Below are 27,303 nucleotides of genomic sequence, written 5' to 3' on the forward strand. Positions count from 1 at the left end.
CAGTAATTTTTTTGTTTTCGCCATTATGAAATGCGAAAGGCATTTGGCCGAAATATTATTTAACATCAGTTCAGTATTTTAAAAACCAATTACGTCGTAATGTTCAATTATTTGAGGACATTGTATCAATTTTAAAAACGTAACAAATGCTTTCGACCTTCATTTTAATTGCATCTTATAAGTGTTTGTGTTATTGAACTTGGCCTATATTAAATTTCACATTTATTACTCAAATAGGATCTATCTTGTTACTGTTCTTTACATTTATGGGTTGTGATGTAATAGTGAATTAGTTTTGACTTTTTGTTCTGGATTTTATAGCAAATAATTTGATGTTACTCTTTAAAATAGGTTTCTAGTGATCATATTTTTTAAAATAAATAGTGAAAACAACCTTTAAAAGTTTATCTTGGGTAAAGTTTCTATATCGTTATCCTGTTATTGATTCATAGAGATTCCGTAGCGTAAATTTATTAAGGTGTTTTTGTAATAATAATGTTAGGACCCTTTTACAATCCTGTTTGTATCCTTTTTAAATCTTGTTATACGAGTACCTTTGATGTCAAAGACTGGTTAGAGTAATTCAATACAGTTTATTTCCAAAAATATTTTTAATCTAACTACCAAAAACTAGATGAACTGTTAAAATACCTACATTATTATTATGTCTATATTTTTCAACGAGAATCAAAGTAATATTTTTGTAACACAGGTTTTGGACAAAGGAAACTATTTTATTGATAAATAAAAGAAAAAAAAAATGGTGTTACTGATTTATTCTATATAAGAATATATCGCTCCACAACATAACGTAAGCCCGATCAACATAATCATTATATTTTGCAATATTTTTATTCTGAAAATAAAATGTTAATTATTCAATTGCCCTCAAATTACATCCAAACCGATACAACTATAGATCCATAAGGAAAAGGGAAAAATTTCTCCTAATTCCATGTGCAATTTGTTTTTAAATATTATTCCAATGTTTACCTCATGTATGCCGAGTGTGCCTCCCCCCATATTACCAAACTATCTATAAAGGCAGGGAATATAAACACCACAGTTCCTAGGAAGAAATTACCGACCTAAAATAAAAAAAGGAAATTATTAAAAACAATCAGGTGATCGATCTTAGTGGTTCTTTTTTATATTAAATATATGATATTATAATACTTTACAAAGCTCATCCATTCTGTTAAATCAGAAAACAAAATAGAAAAGCCTGTGATGATTAAAACGTAGATTCCCTTGTACAATCTCTCCCAAAGTCCTCTGTGCCTGAAAAAAAACCAATAAATATCAAATAAAAATATTAACTAATTTATTCTTGCAGGCGTCATCACAAATATTATATGACAATTATTAAGATTTTAAAGTTGTAGTAGCATACGTAAACATACCTTTTATATCTCCTGCCAATGTAATGCCATATTGTTCTAAACGGCACCCACAAATGTACAGAGAATGTAACGCCCAGGGAAATGGCAATCAAAAACTGGAGCGCTAGGGATGCACTGCAATAGAAATTGCAGAGATAATGCGCTTGTGGTTCATATAATACCCAAATCTGTATTGAAACTCTGTGTTCAGATAATGCTATTATACAAAATGGACTTAAAACGCTTCTAGCGCTAAATAAACACTGTATAAACTCGCTATTGTTTGGCTGAATTAATTGTGGCAACATAAAATGACATGGTCGTCGCAGTATCGCTTATAGCAACTAGGGTTAGAAACATAGGAAGTGTTTTAAATTAAATATGACAGAGGTGGAGAGAGATAACGATATTCTATTAATGAAATGCTCGTGAACAATACAATAAACGCTTAGCGACAACTGGTGAAAAAAGTAGTACGTTTACCGATCCTTGGGCATGTGGATTGTGATGGGGCTTCGACAAGCATCTCCCCACGCCCAATAGCCGAAAAAACCAACACTAGCCACGGACACAAGTACAATCGACATACCTGGAATACAAGATTTGAAAAGTAAGTATCGACCCATGTGACTCCGATCTTAAGAACAGTAAAACTTTGCAGTATCACAAGGATCTTTTCCAAATTACTAGATTTATTAAACGAGAGAGATACCAACAGCGCCAAATGCGATAATTTTGATGTTGTCTCTTGAAGAATGGTGGCAAGGGAACTTTTAGCTAACCCTGAGTCACTTTTGGTTCATCAGGAGACTTCATTTTTCTAATGATGCCGTGTTAGTAAGCATAGGTCTATCTTTAGTCGATTTACCCCATTGCACCACAAGGTGGAAGTACTGAGGCTTCGTCATGTAGTTTTCAATGGGTAAGGCAACGCCGATACCATCCAGGCTGTAGATACAAACGCCACAGAAACGAAACAATCCACGAATACTCTTCCAAGCTGGGCGATATTCGTACGTTTTATATAGAATACTGTAGTATACAGCGATTAAGACGCAAACTCCTGAAACATTTGTAAGCACATTTTAAAGCAACGAAAAAATTAGTAGTAGAACCACTGAAGGATACATCACAATCATGTCAAGAAAACGGCGTACTTAACCCTCGGAGTACACACCTCTGATCAGAACTTTAGAGTACACACGGGGTCAAATTGACCCCACTTGACTTTTAAAGACCTATATCTCAGAAACTAAGCATTTTATCGGAATTTAGGTTATGACATTTTTGTAGGTAAAACAATGCTCTTTCGAATACAATCATTATTATTCGGAATTAAATAGATTTTAATGGTGAAAAAATTAATTAAATTCGAACCTATTTTCGAAAACGAACTGATTCGAATAATTACCCGTATCAAATGTTAAATGTACATTTAGAAAAAAACAATATGAGATTTTTGAAGACGAAAATACCGAGATTCAAGCAATTATAGCTGTTTTTGTAAATTTTCCAAAAAGTATAATTATTTAGTTATGTGAAAATGACTATTTTTTTAAGTGAAAAATCGAAAGTAATTCTTAGGTACACATAAAAATAATCAATACCATAACTTATAATTCGTAAAATTTATTAAAATATGAAAAATAACAAATTATTCAACCCCACCACAATCATTACACATGTATATACGATGTTTATCACACATAGCCCCGCATACATGATGGACATAGAGCTTGTGTTTTGTGGTCATCTTTTCGTGGACATAAAGCACAACGTTGGCGTTTCTCCGATACTGGACGAGAATCATTTTGTGATGAAGGCTAATTGATATTTAAAAATTTTTCAATTCCTTTTCGGATGCCTTGTCTTAGAAAAACATTACCATCTAGTCGTCTATGGAGCCACGGTTTGAATAAATGAATAGCTACCTGCTGGTAACATTCTCGCGCAGTTATTTTGTTGCTCTTCCTCTTCAGCAGCGACAAATTTAGAGATGTGAAGTATACGACTATTAACAATTGCTTGATCAAGTATTCCAAAGAAAAATCGTGCTGGCCATTTTTTTGTGGCGCGTGCGACAGTATGTAATTTACACAGTTGATCGAAGGTCTGTTCCACTTTTTGCTTTATTATAATGCTCGATTATACATGGTTTTCCATTGTCCGGGTTAATTGCTGTAGATTGTAGATAAGAAGAAGCCACTAATACATTTCTTTTTTTTTTTGGCGTCCATGAAACAAGTGTGATTGAATCATGATGACAATATTTTGCGATTCGCTCTTCACCAGCAATTTTCATTTCTAATGGAATCTCTTTCTTGTTGCTACGGATAGTACCGGTAATCGTCAAATCGTAGGGTTGTTTTTGCATTTTTCAATCAGAGGGATTGTCGTAAACCAGCTGTCTGCTGCTTCTTAACAAATAATTAAGAACACGGTTGTTACGGAGGTTATACGGCATTCTGTAAAAAAATATTATTCAATCGATAAAAACAAAAATTTCTCATAATTTTTATTGTAATTTACACTTACTTGCACACTTTATGCGTGAAACAAAAATATATCATTTTTTCAACAGACACTCACTAGTACACACAGGGGTCAATTTGACCCCACGTCCTCTTCGCTGGGCCGTTGTAAAACGTTGCGCAGTTGTCCCTTTGTGTACTTTTAGAGGGGGGCTTTAACCTTCAAAATATACACCGGATGTCTCGAATATTTCGACTGACTAGAGAAATATTTTAGGATAAAAAAAAATTTGGGGTCAAAATGACCCCTAGTGTACTCCGAGGGTTAATTCTACATTTTACATCAGTGTTTCATTGAAAGAATGAACAATAAACTTCCTCCATCAGCCTCATTTTATGACATCTTCTAAGTAGTATAATATACAAAATGGTCGTAAGTAACAATGGTTACTTAACATCAGGTTCGTCTGCAGTCTTCTATTAAAACAATGATCATAAACACATCTCTTCTTTGTTTCGTTTTCTTTTGTTTGTATTGTGTACTAAATAGTATTAAAAACTAAACAATACTTTACCACAAAATACATCAGCAACGAGAGAAAATGGCGCCAGATGTTTTAAGCTTCTTATCATGCACAAAGAGAATAGCGGTACGAAGACAATTAAAATATAAATAGCTATAGGAAAATTATAGTTCTTGAAGGAACCGGAGGCTGTTTCTAACACCTGAAATGAAATAGTTGAAGTCAAATGAATAGAAAAATAGAATAGAAGAAGACAATTTCTTACTGTGGTGGAAATCTGCAGTGGCTACAGTTGCTTGAATTATGGACTAAAGTTCTTAATATTGAGTGAGTTTAGAAGCCCAATCTATCAATTTCCACTATTATACGTTGATTATCTTATATATAATTTAATAGTAAAGAAATTAAAAGAACCTCTTTTAAAGTTCGAGCAATCATGATTTCGAAAATACAACATGTACTACAAAATCCGAAGAAAAGAAACAAATCCACGGAATATCTGAAATCAATATCAACAGGTTAGTTTGAATGGAGTTATATATTCAAACAATTATAAAATTTTTGAGAATAACCTAAAAACTTTTCTATAAGGTCTCAAACATCGCATTGGACCCGTCGCAATAACGGCTTCAACGAGATCAGGATATGATAGTCTTGGCACTCTTAATCGTATATACATTCTTTGTGCAGCGTCAATTAATAACTGAAATAAAATAGTACCCAATATAATAATAAGAATGTTAAATAGAATAATAAAACGACACTTATCATCAGTAGTCTTCTGAAGAATTCAATGAACAGCGGAGAAAAGTAATTTCAAGGATGGGCCAAAATGAAACACTTTCGTAACGTGAAACGAAAGAAATATACGAGTATTGTACATTGGTGGAACAAGGAAAGCGATGCATAGTATAAAAGACACAAAGTAGGTTTGATTATTTTATGTATCTTACAACCCTCAGAATTTTTAAATTTTCACCATCTTTAAACGTAAGAGAACTTTTAAAATTATATCTTAAATTTTCAAACACAATCCGTTGTTTTTGGTCTCCCAAGTAGGGTTGGAGACAAGCAGGCGGCCGTAAAAACTTGAGTCAAAACTTTAAGGTTGTGTGCCATCCCCACGTGAGTGGAAAAAGGCCAGGGAGATGAAGACAATTCGTTGTTTTTGGAGAAAATTACTTACTAACATGTTATATGGAACAAAGAAGCCGATCAATATGTTAGCTCCGAGCGAAGTCCAGAGACCTCCATAACTGTAGCCTTCGTGAATGCCTAGGATGCCCGCACCAAGGCATCCTTTTATTAAATGCGCTGTAGATTCTATTAAACTGAAAAAGACAAGATCTTAGCTTATTCAAACGTTTACCAAAAATGTTTGAATAAGGTTATAGTAAAAATATATAGAATATTGTGTAGTTCGAACACCCAAATAGTCTGTTTAAACCTGACCACGATCAAGGGTCTTTCAAGAAAGGAGCGTACTCTTTCCTTATGGTCAAGGTGGCTATAGTTCCTTTGGAATTTTGGATATCCAGGTCGTCGGATCAAATACATTAGGCAATCGGCTGTCCGTTGGCTTTACCCCATAAAAATATTCATCGATAGTGAAAATGAGGAAGATTCCGAGTTTATGCTAAGAGTTACTACTGCGTAGACAATGAAGAGGAAACAGCGATAGAGATCAGGTAACCGTACATTCTATACAAGAGTTAGAGAAAGATATCCTTTGGTACTTCAAAGTCTTACTTTACAATTTTAATGCTAGATTCGTGAATGTTTAAAACATACTTAGTCCCGTGAACATTTTGCCTCTCAGCTATAAAATCATATTCCATCGTCTCCGCGCCCGGGTACAGTTCAAAATTGTTCGCTCTATCCAAATATTCCCGGAGTTCAACGTTTAAAGAGCCAAGTGATGTTTGGTCAGGCGTCTGGAATTGTTGACAATGTTTATTGAGTAGTTTATTGTTAGAAATGAACCCTTTTAAAAATACAATAAGCACTATTTCTCTGATTCTGGCCCTATATAAAAAAGGGATGTACTTATTTCTGGTTTTTTTATAAAGAAATATACACTTACGTCATCGTCTACAGTCATGTTGGTATTTGTACCCTGCAAATATACATGTATTAATTTTAAGAAGTTTAAAAAAACTTCGATATAATAATAATTTCTACCAAATTATGTAATTCTTTAGTCAACCAGATTGCGAGAGATATACTTTTTTTATTTCCATTACAAACTAGCTTTTGCCCGCGACTCCGTCCGCGCGGAATATAAAATAGAAAACGTGGTAAAAATTATCCTATGTCCGTTTCCTGGTTCTAAGCTACCTCCCCATCAATTTTCAACTAAATCAGTTCGACCAATCTCAAGTTATAAATAGTGTAACTAACACGACTTTCTTTTATATATATATAAGATGTTTTTACCGTTTGACGACTTGACATTTTCAATGATTTGTAATTGAATAAGATTTCACAATATCCTCAATTGTGAACAGATTCTTTGTGCTACATACAAACATGTTGGCTCCATGATTTCTACGTGAAAACTTTAACAATTTTGTGAATTCGTTTAATCCATTTTTAATATAATCTTTCATCGATTTATATCGGCATACCACAATCTCCTGTAACTGACAGGTTGACAGCAAAGAGTTTCAACTGACAGAGTTATTTTTTGTAGTATAAAATAATAACATTTTTTTTAAATAAAGGAGCGTTCTTATCTTACTGATATTATAAATGCGAATGTTTGGATGGATGGATGGATGTTTGTTAGAAGATATCTCCAGAACGGCTGCATGGATCCAATTGAAATTTGGCATGGACATATCATAGAACATAGTCTGGAAAAAGATATAGGCTACTTATTACGTTTTTTAATTCCGCGTGGACGGTGTCGCGGGCATCAACTAGGTTATTATATTCCGTGTCCTCTATATATAGATGTGGACAGATCGCTTCTTGGAAACGACAGCTTTTGATTAGTTTCGATTTAAAAGAACTTAATTATGTTTATGACAAAAACTGCCATTATATCTAAGGTTCGAATCGTCACTGCTGAAATCAACTGGGTACAAAATATCAAGACTTTTAGCCTGTTCTAAAGAGTAGAGAGATCAGTGATTATAATTGATTATTGACATATAGCAGGGCCACTTCAATAGGTCACATTTAACATCTATCAGTTTTAATTTAATAGTGAATTGACCTGCTTAAAACATCGATTAAAATGAATGAATCGATTCGAACTTTAAACATATTGATTCTAATTCAGTTGTTATGATATATCGCATGCTTTTCGCTCGATTTTTTTGTATAACCTTAGTGTTTAAAAAGAAAAAGAGTTCACTGACGCAACATTGTAAAGACGTTCGATTGCATGATTACAATAAATATGTAATCGTTAAGAAAAGTTAAACAATTGTGCAGTTCTAACTTAAAAACAAATATTTTTTTTACCCGCCCTTACAAGATCTTTGATGAAGTATGAAATGTGGTCTATTAAAATGGCCCTGCTAAAAAGTTGTTAAAAATAATACTGGAAATAGTTGTACATATCTATATTAATAGGACGTAGAAAGTATAAATCAAAGTTCTATATTCAAAGTATTACTACTTTTTATGTTCGAAGAACGCGTACAAATCTACAGAAAGTAAAGACGTAACAGCGGTCCTTGCAATTAAAGTTACCTAATTACCCGAAACACTAATTAAAGCTATAAACCTAAAAGCGAATACGGAAACTAAAAACAATAATAAAAATCCCTAATTAACGGTTTGATTAAATCCACTAGAGCGACAAGTTATTGGTGAAAATAGAAATTGACCACTCTAAAAATTGCGGCTAAACAGAACACCTTTAAGAAATGATGACTTTGGTGATAGCAGTTCAAATTCTATGGACCCTCATAATAAGTGTAAGTTTTGTTCTAGTTCATTTATTTTCAACAACTTAGATATAACCGTTAAAGACTGTCTTTACTTTTGCATTAACATTTATGTTTTTTTAATAGCAATGAGCGGAGTGATAATACATTTTCATATAATGTTGAAATTGAAACTCTAGGGCTTCTAGGACCTAAACAGATTTTGATTGTATCAAATTTTGATTTAGGGTCCTTAAAGAAGCGAGTGTATCATTTTCTCAAAGGCCGATCACGCATCTGCATCATATTCTCTAGAATCAAAGAGGTAGAATAAGTCAGGTTTATTGTTTAATTTACCTGTTGCTTGTTAGACAAGATGGTTAAATTGCTAAGTGATTACTATCTAATCTTGTTTACAGTGCAATGGAGTGAACGCAGAAATGACCGGTCTATTAAGCCGTCTCTACAGAAATGCCGCTCAGAATAACAGACCCCTAGTCCTTGTTATTGATAGAAGTAGCCAGCAAAACCTTAAGTATCCTCTGGAAGCCAACGATTTGTTACAATCGAGCGATGAAAAAGAAGGTGGTATACCCGCTATCTTCTTAATCAAGAATTTTGTAAGTCTTTTTACATTTACCTTTTAAAAAGTTAGGGTTATGGTGGTACAGATCAAAAGTTATAACAGATTTCCTGGATAATTTTCAATTGTTTGTTTGTTAAAATAATTAAAATTATTCTGACAGTTTTCCATGAAAATTTAATTACACTAATTAGGTTTTTTACTTGTTCATTCGCGTACGAGATTCTCAGTAACAGTTTTAAAATATCTCTTTCATACTAAAGGCTATCATCCTCATAGTATTAAATAATCCGTTCCGACGGTTATTTAATTAATTATTTTTTCAAGTACAGATGTACAAACTTTAATGTAACTTAACTTAAGTATTTCAAAATTTGTTTTAAGCGATCGGAGCCCCAAAAACCAAAAGTAACCGGTCAAGAATACAAGAATAAATTGTATAAAGGACAATACCAAACCAAGAGCAACTTGCAAAAGTACAAAGGGAACAGAGGCAAGTTAAGAGTGTACGGGTCTACCCCCTCACCAGTTCTCAAATCACTGCTTCGGTTTAAAAACGAAGTTAATTGCGAAGCAAATAATGAATGCCAGCAAGAATGCGAAGAGAATTATTCCGGTGCAAAGCTCGCTAATTGTGAGAATAATTGTGATGAAGATTTTGAATGCGAACCCGAAGAAGAACCTGATGATTGTGATCCAGAGAGTAACGATTGTGATGAAAATCAGAATCCAAGTACCAGAGGTGAACTTCTAGCTACCGCAAGACCTTCATGCACTAGATGTTGAACTGCAAGTAATTATCTTTAAAACCCAATAGTATCTTTATGAATAAACGAAATCACTTTAGATCTTTTTATTTATTTTATGAAGGAAAAGAAAGCGGCCACCTGATTCACCGAAACAGCGACCGCTACCCATAGACATCCGAAATTGCAGATGCGTTGCCTACATTTAATAGATGGAGGAATGCACGCACAGAATGAAAATATTTCCCCTTCCTATATCTCCCCTCCTCTTTGAAAGAAAGTAGTAGAAAGTGCACTAAACTTAGGCCTCCGGCACGCGCAGTCGTCAGACGAAAAGACGGAATTTCTTGCACTTGACAGATGTCTTCTGTATGGATGTCTTCGAAGATGTTAAAGCGGGTTTAATTTCTGTTAAACATATTACGTGCCCAAAATATTGTGCAGAAAAGAAAAGATTTAACACCTTTCATATTTATGCGGATAGAGATATTTTGCGTTTGCCATTCAAAGGTTTATCTTTATTATTGACTAGCTGTCGCGCGGTATTATTATAACTTAATAAGTAGGCTATGTGTTCTTCCAGACTATGTTCTACATCTATGACAAATTTCATCAAGATTCTTTCATCTGTTCCGGAGATACCTTCTAACAAACATCCATCCATCCATCCATCCAACTATCTAATCTTTCGCATTTGTTATACACGTATTAGTAAGATTTTCAAATAAATAAGTTTCAAATTCTTGCAACGCATCTTAGGAATTCAAAGCAATTGTACCTTCTGACAAGATGCTAAACACTAAAATTTATTAATTAAATTTGTATAATAATCTAAGCTTTATTAACAAAGGCAATTTCAAAGATATTTTAGTAAAGCATCTTCATGAAGATTCCTGCATCGAAGATTCTCTTTGACGTAGATTTTAAAGACATTTACTAAGGTGACTATTATTTGGTAAACTAAACACACAGGACCTTACTATAAAAACTTAGAAAGTGTTTCAAATACATTTTAGCTTAAACAAATCTTGATTATTGAAACACTGGCTGTCGCCCGCAACTCTGTCCGCGCAAAATAAAAAAAAAACTAAAATGAACCCTATGTGTTGTTCCAGACTATGATCTACATCTGTGCCAAATTTCATCGTTATCCAGCCGTTCTGGAGATATACCTTCAAACAAACATCCATCCATCCATCTAAACATGCGCATTTATAATATTTGTAAGAGTAAGATAATTATGCGTAGGATTGCGAAATCCGATCTTTACCAATAAATAATGATGTACTTATACCGAAAGTATTGTGGTGATATATATTTATGGTGAAACATATAACCCACGTTGACGTCAATAATATCAATCGGCGGCGGTCAAAGGGATAAAACACGTGGTTAACTAAATAGTGTCTAACAGTATTTTTTGTAGTAATATAAAAGTATAAAAAACATTTCGCTTTTATTTTTTTACGAATAATTTTAGACTAAGCTTGTTCAATTATATTTTCCACGATTTTTGTAAACCTTTCTTTATTTTTTTTCTTTATGTTAGAGTGTTTTAGTTATCTATTCATAAGGTGAAAATACAATTTAATCCCAATTCTTTGAAAATGGTTAACAAATGACAAAGCTCAAATAATAATGCCCTTGTAATGGAAACGATATATTTAATACGAGCTGTAGCCCGTGTCCGTGCAGAATTAAAAAACTTGTTAAGTAGCCTATGTGTTCTTCCAGACTTTGTTCTATATGTATGCCAAATTGCATCAAGATTGGTTTAGCCGTTCTAGAGATACCTTCAAATGAACCATCCATCCATCCACCCATCTATCTAAACATTCGCATTTATACCTATTATATTAGCATGATTATTTTAGCAGTTCAGTTGTACCTCCGACAAAAAAAACATTTTTTCTAATTAATGCATTTATTTCTGCATATATTGGTAGTTTATCCGCTGAATGCAATAATCGATCTAATGTTTTTTTGCTTGCCTAAAGTATATATATAAAAACCATGTAAGGATTGCAACACCAATCAAACAACTACGATTAGAGGAGTTTCATTTTGTACTTTGTCACATGTCACTGTTAATCTTCGATGTAGGATCGATTATTGGATTCGGCTTTCATTTTAACGCCAACTCGGTGGCATTGTTTTTCCGCATTTCTTTTTACATTTATTTTTCGGTTTCTTTTCGCAAACTATGAAAATATCAATCATCATAATACATTTTTTTTCGCAAAGTGATTTCTTTCTTTTGGGACATTTCTTCTTACAATTATCAAGTTTCTTGCATCGTGATCTCAATATTGGTTGTAAAATTTCTTTAGTTTGCATTATTGTAGAAGCCGTCTTATTGTCAATTTGTTGACTATTTTCGGTCGTCTGAAAAAAAAAATGACAAAAAAATTAAGATAAAATTATTGGTTGCACGCAATTTAGAATTTAAAAAAATGTCTATGAATAAATATAGCCTATGTCACGTATAGTGTAGCTTTCCAACAGTGAAAGAATTTTTCGAATCGGTTCAGTAGTTTCGAAGCTTATTCAATGCAACAAATCAACCACGCTGGTCCAGTCCCGATTGGTTGACTTCACACATATCTTTGAATTTTCGAAGTTTTTCTTTACCACAAGAACGTCGGAAAATGTACCTATGAAATTTGGAAAAACACATTCTTACATGGCAGGGATCGAACCTAGACATGTAGCTTTCGGTCCATTCCGGTCCAGCGTCACCGACGCTCTAAGATATCAAACGATTGGTATACACGTACACGTAACATATGATATAGGAAGTAAGCCTCATCCTCTTTCGGAGTTAGACTTTCCGATTCTTCTTCTTGGGAACTATCCTCACTGAATTCACTAGATATATCATCAAAGTCTAAATCAGATGTTTTAAACTTCGCTTTTGGTGTGACCAAAATAATTAGAAGATCCTTGGAATGATCATTTCTTGGTTTACCAATTTCAGATGTAATGTGTTGGCCAGTTACGTTCGCAGTCTGGAAAAATATATAGTTGAGAAAATCTACCAGTTAAATTAAATAAAAAAAAAGTTAAATAAATGTTTAACTGCAAGAGTAAAAGGGAATTAAATTAAATTCAACTTGGCATTAGAAAGTTCATTAGACAATTAAACGTTACATCAATGTTTATTATTTTCAATGTCTTACAGCTAACTTGAACATAATTAAAGGTGATAAAATGTTGCCATGGTAAATGTAACGAATCGTTATTGTTCAAAACTGCGTAAAATCACGACGAATTTAAATTCTTTGAATATCGCCAAACAGTAGAGGAACTGTTAAGTTGCGAACAACTATCATTCCAAACTAGCTCGAACAAAATCTAACGCCTTTGCGAGTTTCGGTCGCAGATGTTACTTACTCTTTGCTTTTATCTGTTCGCGAATGTACGAGATTGCGCCCGACACCTTTTTTTTATCATAACTGATATAGCACTTTCCTCAACTTTTCCATGTAGATTATTTTCTACATTGTTACAATCTTGGAGGAAGTTGGAGCGAAAGATTTCGGAAACTCATCGGCGTTATGCCGTCAAATTAGATTGAACTCATTTTAATATAAAAACTCCCTATTTGATAAACTTTCCTACTTCCAAAATAAGCTATGAATTTATCACAAATACGTAATGTATCGGATTTATATTTGATCAAAGTTGTTTAATATTTTGAGGCTCGACTTTTTTGAGACTTCATCTTAGAAAAATTAATTTAACATTAAATTTGTCTGGAATATACTCAACCAGGCTGCTTTAAATATATAAATATGAGACTCTTTTAAACACACGAAACCAAATTTCTTAGTGACTGCTTTTCCTCGTATTCGATGATTTTTCTGTCACGATTCTAGGTTGATAATAATGATGAGGTTTTTTTTTTTAATTTCGCGCGGACGAAATTCCGGATGGCAGCTGGTCCTTAATACAGCTTAAAAGTCTACTTGTGTTTTATTTTGTTTATTAGAAATTATCGTTATTAGCAAACAACTTACATAAGCTGCGATTAATATAATCAACGGTGTATATTTTCCAACCACGCAGCGTGGCATGACGAACAAAATCAGTTTATGTTTGCCTTTCCTTAATGCACGAATTGATTTAATTTGCTAAATGGCTCGTATGATTCGGCAGTAAATGAAAATCGTATTAATTTTTTTTATAGCCCATTTAATAAACAAAATTTTGCTTTAACCTTCCTGCCTTTGTTGATAATGATTTTTAAAAAATTAAAAGGAAATTATGTTTTTAATCTTACTAATATCGTAAATGCGAAAGTTTAGATGGATGGATGGATGTTTGTTAGAAGGTATCTCCGTAACGGCTCAACTGATCTTGATGAAATTTGGCACCGATGAAGAACAAAGTCTGGAAGAACGCATAGTCTATTTATTTATTTTTTGGTTCGCGTGAACGGAGACGCTAGAGGCATCTAGTTGTTTAATAAAGGTGTTCTATGAAGTTAATTAAAAACCATAAACAAAACACTCCTAATGCCTTACCTGTGTTCACCTATGTACAGTCTACAACTATGCTACTTAACTATACTTATAAGTCGGTGTATATATTAAAGGATCAAACATTTTTTCACTTAAAGCTGGCAACGCATCTGCAGTTCCTTTGGTGTTGCGGAAGTTCATGGGTGTCGTTGAACACCTCGATGGTTCCCGGCGCTCGTTTACCCCCTTCGCTTATAAAATAACACACATAAAAAAAAGACAGTCGAATTGTCTTCTTTTTGAAGTCGGCTAAAAACACTATACGTGAACACTACCCGTGTAAAATCTTTTTTTTAAACAATGAATTAAAAGAACCTAAACTCTTTATAAATATGATATTATATTTGTATTCGGTGTGTGGTACAAATATAATTCTCAAGATTACGTTGGTTATAATTTTACATATATCTATGTTTATAACCTTAAGATACAAGTCTCTACATAGCTGCTACATTTCAGAATTTCTACGCTACGAGCTAGGCTGTGAGCGTACACATTTTGAGATTTGGTAGTGCAATGTTTATGCATGAAGTTTTGAAAGTACATACGACATACGAGGGGAGGTCCAAAAGTTCGCGGAATGAAAGGGTTGTCAATGAAATATAACAATAAATTTATTTTTCCTTTTCAATATAATCACCCTTAAGTCTAATACATTTATTCGATCTATGAATTAATTTTTCTAAACCATCGAAAAAATATTTTTTGTCTTTGGCCTCAAAATGGGCCGAAATTGCCTCCTTCACTTCATTATCGTCGGAAAATTTCCTTCCCCTTAGCTCTTTTTTTTAATTTGGAAATAAATAAAAATCGCTAGGAGCCAGGTCTGGATTGTAGGGTGGGTGAACAAGTGGTTCGAACCCATGTGTGTGCAGAGCAGCCATGGCAACTCGGCTCTTGTGAACCGGCGCGTTGTCTTGCAAAAGCAACACACCCTTGGCCAATTTTCCTCGACGTTTTTCTTTAATTGACTCCTTTAACTTTTCTAATATGAGTGCGTAGTATTCTCCGGTTATAGTGGTACCTTTTTCTTTATAATCAATGAGTAATATTCCCTTACAATCCCAAAAAACAGTGGCCATCAACTTTCCCGCCGATTCTGACACCTTGAATTTTTTGGGAGGTGGTGTACCCTTTTTGTGCCATTGCATGGACTCCTGTTTGGACTCAGGTTCAAAGTGATGAACCCATGTTTCATTTCCAGTAACAATCCGCTCCAAAATCTGCACGGGCTCGTCTCCACACAACTCCAAAAAGTGCTTAGACGCGTCGACGCGCTGCTGTTTTTGAAGCGGCGTGAGCATTCTCGGCACCCATCTTGCACTGACTTTTGTCATGCCCAGGTGGTCGTGCAGGATACGCAAAATAGTTGTATCTGATACTCCAACAAATGCAGATAATTGTTTCTTCTTCAAACGTGTGTCTTCGAGTACAAGTTTTTCGACTTTTTCGACGATGTCTGATGTGGTGGCGTCAGCTGGCCGCCCAGAGCGAGAGTCGTCTTCAATTGAATCTCGACCATGTTTAAAAAGACCATGCCACTTATAAACCATTGTTTTACCAGGGCACTGATCTCCATAAACGGCTTCCATTTCATTTAAAATGGTTTGAACGTTTTTTCCTTGCTTGGTAAGGAATTTTATCACAGCGCGATGTTCAATTTTCTCCATAGTTGCAGTTTGCTTCCGGATTGACTTGTTCAGCAGGCGAGTACTCGTAAACGAATGGCACTATAGGGTTGAAATGTTATATATATACTAATTATGAGTGCCCAATTAGTATGACACTAAGCGAGCTACCCTATCCCCACTCCATCCCCTCCATTCCGCGAACTTTTGGACCTCCCCTCGTAGATACGAGTATGAAGTGCTGCGATCAATTTAACATGCAACGGATTAAATTTAACCCAAACTGTTCTTGTTCTAGAGTATTAATGTGTACCTACATTACCATCTGGTCCTTTCCCCTATAAAGGGTCGGCACAGTATGCTTAAATTTAACAGGCGGCTTAAATTTAAGGTGACATTTTGTTTCAAAAAGTCTTATTCTAGGTTGCGAATGTAGTACCATTTGTATTGACACATTCTCATTGAAAAATATGTATCAACGTTGATGTTCAATAAAATATTATTAATTAAACAAATTTTAAAGATAGCCTGATTTGGTTTAGATGGAATTAATCTTTATCAATTTTACTCCCTGTAAGGAAATGACAGGCTTTGAAATACCTTTTTTTATTAACATTTCCGTGTGATTTTCACACTTTACGATTTTCTGATTTGTGGCATCAATTGTGACGTGCGTGCGTTTTAAATTGTACAGAATCCGTCGTCCCATGTGAAACGATTTTGTCTCGCATCGTAGACTTTAAATGTGATCAGAGATTTCACTCGTTTTTTTCTTTTGACTTATCTCACGTGAGATTTTTTTTTTGTAACTATTGATGTAATAACGTTTATATTCTTTTCCAATCACGTAAGTTTTATACAAAAATTATTGTTACTCTGTTTTGTTAAAGAAAATGTGCTGTTTTATTTCACAGTATGGTTTTGTAGCTGTTTCTGGAATAGAAATCAAACTAAAACCTAGCAGTCTGGTATAAAAGATTAGCCAATTAGATGTCAAGATTTATGGATGTTGAAAAGCGAAAGATTTTTTTTTTTAAATTTAAACAGAAGTATACCATACCATATATTTCTACTATTACTTCTTTGCCATTGGAGAAGGCCTATGTACAGCTAAGGACTGACACAGGTAGGTGCTGTTTTTGACACTAGTATTTATTAAAACAAGATCTATATAAGAGTGGTAGAAGTTAGCAATTGACTGACTCGGTGTACCCCGACCATACATAAGACAGGCTTGAAGTTAGTAAGTTCGCGTTTCGTCTGAAGAGTGCTCGTTCCGGAGGCCAATTATAGTCCTCTTTCCTCTCTCTTAGAAAGTGAATTTGAAGGAGGAGGGGACGCATAGGAAGGGGAAATATTCTGTTTGTCAGTTAAAGATAGGCAACGCATCTGTAATTGCAGATGTCTATGGGTAGCGGTCGCTTCGCCATTTCGTCGAATGCAGAGCCGCTGGCTCATTTGCCAACTTATTAAATAGTAAAAAAAGAATGTCATTTGATTTCTTTACATGAAAATGAACTCGAGGCGGTAGCAATCAACGTGTTAAAACGTTTTCCATTTCTCTACACAGTGTATGTTTTACAACGTGCAGCGTTGCAAGCTGAAATCCAGTTCCAACAACAATGTCTTGTGTGTTCATCATATTGCGGAAATTTACTATAAGCTTGTGTCGCTGAAGTTTCATAACATGCTTGAGATTTATCTACAAAACGCCAACAATATCGTGAATAGTTAATTCAAGTGTGGATATCTTGTAAGCTAGAGAAAACTTCTTGAAGAAATAAGAAAAAAATACAAATTGGTAACCAAAAACACATAATTAGAACACTTTTTAGTTAAAAGGAAAATTGATGTTTTTTTCATCCACCCTGTGTTTACACTATAATATATTTTAAACTAGCTTTTTCCCGCGACTCCGTCCGCGCGGAATAAGAAATAGAAAACGGGGTAAAAATTATCCTATGTCCTTTTCCTAGTTCTAAGCTATCTGCCCACCAATTTTCAATCAAACCGATTCAGCCGTTCTCGAGTTATAAATAGTGTAACTAACACAACTTTCTTTTATATATATAGATGATAAAAAACAGTATTAATTTTATACTTAGTATATTAGTAATGAATTCACTTAGCTGTATAGTTAAACGTGAGTTTTCATTGCCTGTAACGCTCGAATTAGAACATTGTCTTTTTTCAAGAAGAATGAAAGAGAAATTTAAAAAATAAGTATTTTCATCAACCTATGTCGACATATTTTAGACATCCCCCTGTGTATTAATGACGTCATAAACAAGAAACTGGGTTCAAACGTGACAGTAATGTTTGTTGATAAACAAACATAACCCTGGGTTTCTATTAACGAAAAATTCCAACGAAAACATGTTGCTATCTCAAATATTTTAAGGTAAAAGAGAGAGATGGCGATTTATTTTTCTGTGTATGTTTCGCCAGTGGAAACTGTAGGTGAAGTAATGCACGTCAACATTCTCTTGTCGTTCCCGCGAACTGTAATTTGTCGGAGCTCGTACGAGTTCCTAACTATAGTTGTAATTACTGAGCGTAATTATTATAGACAGAGCTTGAGGGGACTTGGGTACAAGTTATTTGAGTAAGGATATTATAAAAGGAAAAGTTATAGAAGGATAGACTTTTATCTTTTTTTGTGATGTTTTTGATATTACAATTGTCTATGTACGTAGTGTTCTGATATTTATATAGTCGAATTAGATACGATAAATAAAGGACTAAGATTTATATTAATATTTAAACATACATGCAACATCTATATATATAAAAGAAAGTCGTGTTAGTTACACTATTTATAACTCACGACCGGCGAACTGATTTAGCTGAAAATTGATGGGGAGGTAGCTTAGAACCAGGAAAGGACATAGGAACTTTTTTATCTTTTGTGCATTTTTTTTTATTCCGCGCGGACGGAGTCGCGGGTAAAACCTAGTAGAAAATAAAGATAACATCTTTGATGCCAATCCTTATGTAATTCAATTAATCAAGAATGGTACAATGCAATCTTACTAATATTATAAATGTGAATGTTAAGATGGATGTTTCTTTGAAGGTATCTATAGAAAGGCTCAACGAATCTTGATAAAATTTGGTACGGTTCTAGAATATAATCTGGAAGGACACATACGTTACTTATAAAGTTTTTTTAATGCCGCGTGGACAGACTCGCTGGTGACAGCTACTATTGTTATAATTTTGTATTTCAATAAATAATTTTGATAAATTGTTTTTTTTTAATCAGACACAATAATTTGAAATAGTAAACTTTATTCCCGTTAGCAAAACTGCATATAAGAGAAACTTTGCAAGACAATTTACTTTGCGGACATCTCACCACTTGACTTTCAGGCTCCAATCTTACATTGAATTAGTCTATATGTGTGTAGTTTTCACTTAACTTCAAGTTAGTGTAAAGACGAACTCAGATTTTACAGATATAACTTTTAATATAGTGTACAAGTTCTCTCTTCCTTTATAACTTTATAAGGGAGGGAAATTTATAATTAGGAAAGATTTATGCTGCAAGCTTTTGTCTAGTAGGGGGATGATATGTTTTATTATTAACCTAGCTGTCACCCGCGACTCCGTATGCGCGGGATTGAAAAAAAACTTTATTACGTACGGAACCCTAAAAACCATCAATGTTGTATTTCTGTCATAAGATTTCCCATTAAATGTCCATGATTTGATTAATAATTTATTTCATCAGCACTCTCCCAGCGATATTAAATTTAATTAAAAATCAGTCTTTATGAACAAATAACCAATTATAATGTAACATAAATTTCTGACCTAATTAAATGAATATGTTATGTTCGCTAATTATGATGCATAATTTACTTACTTCTGATATATTAGCATATAATGAACTGTTGTATAGATATTCAGAGAATTACTTAATCTAACATTATTCGATGTAGCCTATGTTACTCAGAGCAATGTAGCATTCTAATGGTGTAAGAAGTTTTGAAATTGGTTTATTAGTTTATTATTAGAAGAAACTAGAAGTTGCTCGTGGCTTCGTTTTCTTCTGCGCGGAATTAAAAATATCGAGTAAAATACATAGGCTATGTCACCCTGGGATAGTGTAGCTTCCCAACAGTAAAGATTAGTTTCAAATCGATTCCTCTATAAGATTACTAACTGTCGCCCGCGACTTCGTCCGCGCGGAAATAAAAAAATTAAATTAGTAGCCTATGAGTTCTTCCAGACTTTGTTCTACATCCACACAAAATTTCAGTGGCGGTAGTTTTACGGTTTTGTAGATACCTTGGAACAAACATCCATCCACCCCTCCATCCATTCATTTATTTAAAAATTCGTATTTATATTATTGCTACGAAGTAAGATTATAGAAAAAGTTTATAAATATACAACTTAAAATGGAATGATTTAGAGATTTCATTTCTTTTCTTTCTTTAGTAATAGTAGTAAGTAAGGATTTTGTTCTACCGAGTTTAATTCTCGTGGAAAATGTAATTTCAACAACTCGATTTTCAGGCGTAGGGACAATACCGCCTTAGCTCTTACGATTCGAGTCCTTTTTGAACGATGTTTGTCGCGCGACGAGTTACACGCTGCGAACTAACGAACTACCCGAGAAAAGAGAGAAAAATTGTAGCGGTGATATAGCGATATGGATCTGCGCAGGTACCAATAATGACACCATATTTATCCAATAACAGGACAGTCCTGATAATACAACAAAGTTTATTGAGAACAAAGTTTATTGAGTAGGTCTTAGAACAATAATCAAGTCGTTGTATAAAATTTGCCACACATTAAAATAAAATGGTGTCTTCTTATGTCATGATATCCTAAATTATATTCTTCCACTACCTGTCGCCCGCAGCTTCGTCCGCGTGGAATTAAAAAAAATTGTTAATTAGTAGCCTACGTGTTCTTCCAGACTACGTTCAAAATGTTTACTAAATTTCAGCGACATCCATGCAGCCGTTCTAGAGATACCTTGTAACAAACATCCATACATCCATCTAAACATTCGCTTTTATAATATCAGTAAGGATTGCGCACTCACACATATAAATTAGACCAACAAATGTAGTATAAAAAATAATTGAAGTATGATAATGGCATCATTTAAACTGAAAATTGGTGGGCAGGTAGCTTTGAACCAGGAAACGGACATAGGATAATTTTTACCCCGTTTTCTATTTTTTATTCCGCGCGGACGAAGTCGCGGGTAAAAGCTAGTTTAATATAAAAAATAATTGAAGTATGATAATGGCATCTCGACAGCGTCGAATATTTTTTTTCTCTATTTTAGAAATTACCAAACTCATGGTCACCCATTTAGGACCGGCCAGCAAACGATTGCAATAGAGCAAACAACGGCGTGGACAAATAAAGCATTGTGGAGTTTCGTACACAACTATACAGTGCTTGAGTTTACTTGTACAAAGTTTTATGTGTGCTGATGTTGAAATTAATGAATAATAGTTTTTAATTGAATACGACCCAATTCACTTGTGATGTTTACTTTTTTAGTTTTATGTAACAATTATCTGTATTAATTTTGTAAAGAGGAAAGATTTAATTGTTTGTTTGTATTGAATAAGCTCCGAAACTACTGAACCGAATTGAAAAATTCTTTCACTGTTGGGAAGCTACACTATCACCGGGTGACATAGACTAGTTTTTTTTTTAATTTCGCGCGAACGAAATCGAGGGCAATTGCTATTTTTTTGGAACGAAGTTCCTTATCGCGCGTTGTGAAAGGGGGCTAGACGGAAAAAATTCTTACGAAAAGTTGTCACGACACTTTTTGCTATAGTAAGTATGTTAACAACGAATGAGCGCTACTTCACCTTGGCAACGACGTGACAATATATAACGAAAATTCATAGAAATAAAATGTACTTCTTGTGAAGACTTAAGTTTTTTATTCATAGATAAACATTGGTTCCTTCACTAATTAATAAAAAGGAACTTCGTTCCATCCGGGTGTCCCTTGACATCTCTCAAGTTTTTTTTTATAATTTCGTAGCTAAACGGATAAAAGTATTACTGTAATTCACTGACATTCAAGTTGTAATGTAGTAAAACAATCTAAGCTATGTAGAGCTTTTATACTGAGATCTTTTCGTATCAAAAGCATTATACAATATTCAAGTTACAAATAAGTTAACGCTATAAATAGTTTCAAGGCACGGCCCACTCGCAAACTAACATAAATCTAACTTAACCCGACTTAACTCCGCAACGCCCCCTACACTATTCTGGATACAAGTTGCACTAACCTAGTAGTCTCTTGTATATCGACAAATATTTAGAAAATTGCTTTTAAAACGTACTTAAAACGTGTTTCTTTTCAAACTAACCTAGTTGTTAAAAAGCTTACATTTTATTTGAACAGAAATAGATGTTCATTTTTATATAAATGGTCTTTTTATCTTCGATTTTCTATGGTTAGCTTCTTTTATTGTGAACTTGATATCGCCCGCGACTCCGTCTGGGCGGAATTAAAAAAATCTTAACAAGTTAAGAATGGAGTAGCGAGCAGCTAGTTTTTCTATCAATTATAGTAATAAGTCAATAGTCTAATGGTAAAGGGTACGGATTACTGTTTTTGCGTTCGTGAATTCGAACTATTTTTGTCAAACATATCTAAGCTTTTAATTTAGTTGATATGATTACATAAAATACTGGTAAATTTCTTTCCATAATCTGATAACGTTTCAAATAAAGTAAAAATAATAACAGTTTATGCAAATTTCTTACAACCAACTTCATTTCTAACTAAGATTATACGTACTCTAGTAGGGTACTACGGTACCTGTTCGGAACAGAAGCGTACTAGAAAAAGAGCTTAATTCAGCGCTTTATTCTCGTTAAAGCATAGAGCAAACTCTTGTCGTATTTTCCACAAAGAAAATTATAGGTCTCTTTTTAGTACAAAAAAGTGCTTTCCACATTAATTACAGGTAATGTTGGCATTATATAGTTAGATAAAAACACGACATCTCGTTGCCTTAGTGACACTTTAATCAGCTAACGAATATATCTTTGTATGACAGAAATAATATTAAGTACTAGCTGTGACACACGACTCCGCCTGCGGGGAATTAAAAAAAAAACCTTATTAGCAGCCTTTGTATTCTTCTAGACTATCATCATTATTATCAGCTCACTACCGTCCCCACCGAGGGGCTCGGAGCCTACTCTTAGTAGTGGGTGACTAGGCCATAGTCAAACACGCTGACTCAGTGCAGGTTGGTTAACTTCACGCATATCTTTTGAATTTTTTTCTCAGATATGTGCAGGTTGCATCACGATGTTTTTTTTTCACCGCAAGGACGTCGGATCGATGTATATATGTAAATCGAAAAACATATTGGTACATAGTGGTATTAGTATACATGTTCTACAACATTTACATTTCAGCATAAACATGAGGAGGGAAGAATCGCATGTGACAAGGAGAATTATAAGTCTGAGTATGGAGGGATACATTAGCAGAAGTACGCCTAGGAAGAGATGGATGGATTGGGTAAAATGCGAAATGATCAAGAAGGTAATGACGACTGAGATGAAAGATAAATCGATATGGAGAACGGAAACCTGGAAAACCTTGTCTCACTTACGAAGGGGCGGACTTCGTAAGTGAGACAAGGACTGGGAGATGATGATGATATGTCAATCCTTTTTTGCTTGTAAATAAATAATTTATTAATCGCTGTGTATGTATTTATATCAGGTCTAAATAGGAGCGTGTCGCTAGTACATCTATATATATAAAAGAAAGTTGTGTTAGTTACACCATTTATAACTCAAGAACGGCTGAATTGATTTGACTAAAAATTGGTGGGCAGGTAGCTTAGAACCAGGAAACGGACATAGGATAATTTTTACCCCGTTTTCTATTTTTTTTTATTCCGCGCAGACGACGTCGCGGGTAAAAGCTAGTAAAGTATAAATAAAATCTCACCTTTCAATATGTCTTTGTCGCATTCTATCTTTCTAGAAGATTCCAGACGTGATATACGACTTGAAAGATCTGGATGATATTAAAGAAAACAGCAATTGCATCGAGCACGCCTAAAGGAATGAGCAAAGCTTTTTAAAATTGAATTTCTCTTTACATCAAAGCACAAAGGAATATCGTAGTGGCAACAATTTCGAATATTCTAGTTCGTTGCTCATCGTATAGGTTATATGCAGTTTCAAATTCTTACAATCACACCTCCAGCCTAGGTGAGTTGTCAGAGAAATTAATTTCGAACTTTTAATATAATAAGAATAGAAACATGATGTCAAAAAGGTTTCAAAGAAAACTTGGTAACTAAAACTAGTGATCCTACATTTCAGTCATACGGATACATTTTTTTATTACAATATTAGCTTATTTCGATTTATTTTCTAGTATTTTTATTTCATTTCATTTTCCTGTAATAATTATGGCGGGATTACCCTCAACTACGTGATCAGACATTAAAAGAAAGAATGAAGAAACAGTAACATAATCCTATTATTTTTTTCATTTCCTGTATATCATCATCAACCTGCCTTTATCCCTATGGAGGGTCGGCACAGTATGTACTACTCCTCCATACATCTTTATCAGCCGTCATATCTGAATTCACTCCCATCTTACGCATATCTTATTTTACACAATCCATTCATACTTTCTTTGGTCTTTCTCTACATTTGTAGCCGTCCACATCAATCTCATTACTTTTTTAGCCGACTTCAAAAAGAAGGAGGTTATCAATTCGACTGTATTTTTTTTTTATGTGTGTTACCGTGAAACTCCGCCCCTGGTGGTCCGATTTTGATAAAAATTATTTTAATCGAAAGGAAGTGCTTGCAGATGGGTCCCATTTTTTTTAAATAACTAGAAGACTAGTAGATTTTGAATATAGCTTCAAATTTGTTGCGAAAATTAGGGACATTTTTGCTTTCAGCGCTTACGTAGGCTAAACTATAGGACCTACATAAAAATGATGTATGGACGAATTGTAGCTCTTTAAATGTGCTAAATAAAAGTCTATAATAGCATGTATCTATCTTTTATAGTTTTCTCACAATAACCATTTTTTCTTTAGAAACAGCATTTATTTGTTTATGTGATCATCCATCCCTCTACATAACATACCCAAACCACGTTAACCTTCTGCTTCTCAATTTCTCGATTACTGCCACTACATGTCCTATTATACAAATGAAATGCGTGGAATTTTATGCCGTTTCTGTGCATTGCTGCATCGGTTTTAATCAATTCACTATCATATTTGAGTGTTAATTAATTAGCCTGCCGTAAACGTTGTCGCCTCAACTCATTGAATTGACAATTTTCACAATACCAATTGCCTCCGAGCGCAATCACCTTTGACTATACAGGAAAAGACTAGGCATAAATCCGCCCTTGTACTTAATACATTCTGGCACTTTTCGCGGGGGGTAACGATGATATGATTCATGTTTAACTAAACTTTCGTAGTTGTTACTACGAATGCCGTATCTTACAAAATGCATATTAATGGCTGATATATATGTAGATAAGTATGTAGATAGATAAAGAATTTATTGCTTACATTACAACAAACAATAAAGCACACTTATTTAAAAATTATACATTTAGACAAACAAGCAAGTATGGAACTTATTGTTCCTTTTTTTATGACAGGGGTTCCCCGCGCTTGATATGTCGTGTCTCTTCAAAGTCAAAGACAATCACTTTACCTGTATGCAAAAATTTAATTAACTGCTAATTATTTAGTAATGCAAGCCTCACAGAAGTGCACGCACGCTTATATTTTGTAATTGCCTGCTGAGTATGAAATGCCATGTCTAGTTAACGTTCTCACTGCATACACTTGTAACAAAACATATGCCAATTTTTTAAATTATACAATACGTTTTTGTTTCGATTGTAGTAGCCTTTGAATCTTTAAAATAAGATAGTAAATTGGATATTCGTGTTTAAACAAACTGTTCTGATTTAATAAGATAGGTACACATTTTCAATTTTAAGTGCACAGTCTTAACTGAACAGAGACCTGTATCGTTTAACTGACAGTTACAATGATGCCTACAGGTACGTTTGCTTTTTAGCCGACTTTAAAAAAGGAGGTTATCAATTCGTCTGTATTTTTTTGTGTGTTAATGCGTAACTCCGCTGAGGAGGCTGCGATTTTGGATTATTTTTTTATCGAAAGGTAGTGCATGCACGTAGGCCCCATTTTTTTTATTAATTTTTACTGTACAGTTCGAATCTTCAGTTAAAACAGAAAGTGATTACACAATGTTACTTTTAAGTGTTACTGCTAAAATTGGCTTTATAGTGAATCTTGACATCTTTCTTACGAGACGTTTAGAAAGCTTAGGCGCTTGGTACACAAGGTAACGTAAATTTTCGAAACCCGACGATTAAAGTCGCGAAGCGACTTACGCATGACTATGCCTTATAGGTTCGTACACAAACATGAGTCGCCGGCTGTTGTTCTTTAGGCGCCAAAACCAGTCGCTCGCAACCCGTATGTCAAGATCATCGTTAGGAAAGTCTCTTCGATTTTCAAGTTAGCAGAGAAATTCTATACAGTATTCAATGCTGTGTGTACCGAGCGCAACGCGATACTTGCGATGCAAGGATACAATATTACTTTAGAAGATTTACTTTGTGTTCAAAGAGCCTCACTGTAGCAATCATTTTTGCAAGTAACACATTGTACAAATAAGGTGCTACATTACTAAAATGTTGTGAATTTACTACTTACAAGTTAAGCGCAATGGCCGTAACTACGTTAGCGCGGGCAAAGTTAAATTTATGTCAGTTTACAAGTCGAATAAGATACGACCTTGTGGAACAAAGTTTTCTTTGTACTAGCAACTTGTTTGCAAACTGTACAATTTTTATTTAAACAGAACCCGCTGTGTATAATAAAAATTCACGAATAGCAATCTTTAAATGCATTTATTTTATGATGTAGGGGAAGGCGTTTTTTTGGAGGGGGGAATCTTCAAAAGATATCCTGACATTTTTGGGGAAAGATGAGACTCCTACTAACTAAAACCGCTTTGGTGCTCAAGTGCAACTGAAAGGGTCCGATGATCTCCAAAGGATGCCCTAGGATCTTCAGCACTGAGCTTCTGCTGGCCCTGATAAACAACTCCCCATATATTCAAAAAGTTCGGCAACACTGGACCACGCCGTGTTGCCGTCTACCCAGCAGTAGTGGAAAGTCTAAGCGTAGCTTTTCTTTGCTGAATTCATATTATCAGCCAGGCTAAATTAGGGTATTGCGTGTAACATGACCTAGAAAGGAATGGATATGGAAACGACGAATGATATTGGGGAAGCCCTATGTCCAGCCGTGGGCAGACAAAGTCTGATGACGATGATGATAAATTACGTGGGGAAGAAATGTGTGTAAAATGAGAGACGAGCAATTGTTCGAATTACTTTGGGTGTATGTTTGTATAGAAATATGTGTTATTGTAATATTGATGAACAAATCTTGTTTAAAATGCCATGAACTGTTGTCAATAATCAGTTTTAAGTAGGTTTCCCAGTAAATCGGATGA

The 27,303-nt window shown here is 34.2% G+C and overlaps 3 protein-coding genes across 3 annotated transcripts; 1 reads left to right on the plus strand and 2 right to left on the minus strand.

The window, feature by feature from the left end:
* Window positions 1-774: 774 nt before the first annotated feature.
* LOC106707968 (proton-coupled amino acid transporter-like protein CG1139) lies at window positions 775-6,485 on the minus strand. Its single transcript, XM_045684682.1, has 12 exons — window positions 6,461-6,485; window positions 6,169-6,311; window positions 5,564-5,708; window positions 4,950-5,080; window positions 4,792-4,876; window positions 4,429-4,579; window positions 2,251-2,445; window positions 1,866-1,971; window positions 1,404-1,517; window positions 1,182-1,281; window positions 994-1,088; window positions 775-856 (listed from the first exon to the last, which is right to left on the minus strand). The coding sequence occupies exons 1-12, from the start codon at window positions 6,476-6,478 to the stop codon at window positions 775-777; spliced, it is 1,365 nt and encodes a 454-aa protein (XP_045540638.1). The 5' UTR covers window positions 6,479-6,485.
* Window positions 6,486-8,258: 1,773 nt separating this feature from the next.
* LOC106707967 lies at window positions 8,259-9,684 on the plus strand. The gene is made up of 3 exons (XM_045684683.1): window positions 8,259-8,306; window positions 8,675-8,875; window positions 9,223-9,684. Exons 1-3 carry the CDS (start codon window positions 8,259-8,261, stop codon window positions 9,622-9,624), a joined length of 651 nt encoding a protein of 216 aa, XP_045540639.1. The 3' UTR covers window positions 9,625-9,684.
* A 1,879-nt stretch (window positions 9,685-11,563) lies between these two features.
* Window positions 11,564-12,778, minus strand: LOC106707966. The gene is made up of 3 exons (XM_045684684.1): window positions 12,764-12,778; window positions 12,362-12,592; window positions 11,564-11,969 (listed from the first exon to the last, which is right to left on the minus strand). Exons 1-3 carry the CDS (start codon window positions 12,776-12,778, stop codon window positions 11,715-11,717), a joined length of 501 nt encoding a protein of 166 aa, XP_045540640.1. The 3' UTR covers window positions 11,564-11,714.
* Between the last annotated feature and the right edge of the window lie 14,525 nt (window positions 12,779-27,303).

The sequence above is a fragment of the Papilio machaon genome, chromosome 27 (genome assembly GCF_912999745.1).
Source record: "Papilio machaon chromosome 27, ilPapMach1.1, whole genome shotgun sequence".
NCBI lineage: Eukaryota > Metazoa > Arthropoda > Insecta > Lepidoptera > Papilionidae > Papilio > Papilio machaon.

What these genes read in the sequence shown, in the direction of transcription:
- LOC106707967 (XM_045684683.1), top strand. Translation starts at nt 8,259, where the DNA reads ATGACTTTGGTGATAGCAGTTCAAATTCTATGGACCCTCATAATAAGT. An exon ending in TATGGACCCTCATAATAAGT is followed by an intron (nt 8,307 to 8,674) that starts GTAAGTTTTGTT and finishes TCTTGTTTACAG; the next exon opens with TGCAATGGAGTGAACGCAGA. An exon ending in TCTTCTTAATCAAGAATTTT is followed by an intron (nt 8,876 to 9,222) that starts GTAAGTCTTTTT and finishes ATTTGTTTTAAG; the next exon opens with CGATCGGAGCCCCAAAAACC.
- LOC106707966 (XM_045684684.1), bottom strand. An exon ending in TCCTATATCATATGTTACGT is followed by an intron (nt 11,970 to 12,361) that starts GTACGTGTATAC and finishes TTTTTTTTTCAG; the next exon opens with ACGACCGAAAATAGTCAACA.
- LOC106707968 (XM_045684682.1), bottom strand. An exon ending in CGTTGCTGATGTATTTTGTG is followed by an intron (nt 2,446 to 4,428) that starts GTAAAGTATTGT and finishes CAAATGTTTCAG; the next exon opens with GAGTTTGCGTCTTAATCGCT. An exon ending in CCACCTTGTGGTGCAATGGG is followed by an intron (nt 1,972 to 2,250) that starts GTAAATCGACTA and finishes CTTGTATTCCAG; the next exon opens with GTATGTCGATTGTACTTGTG.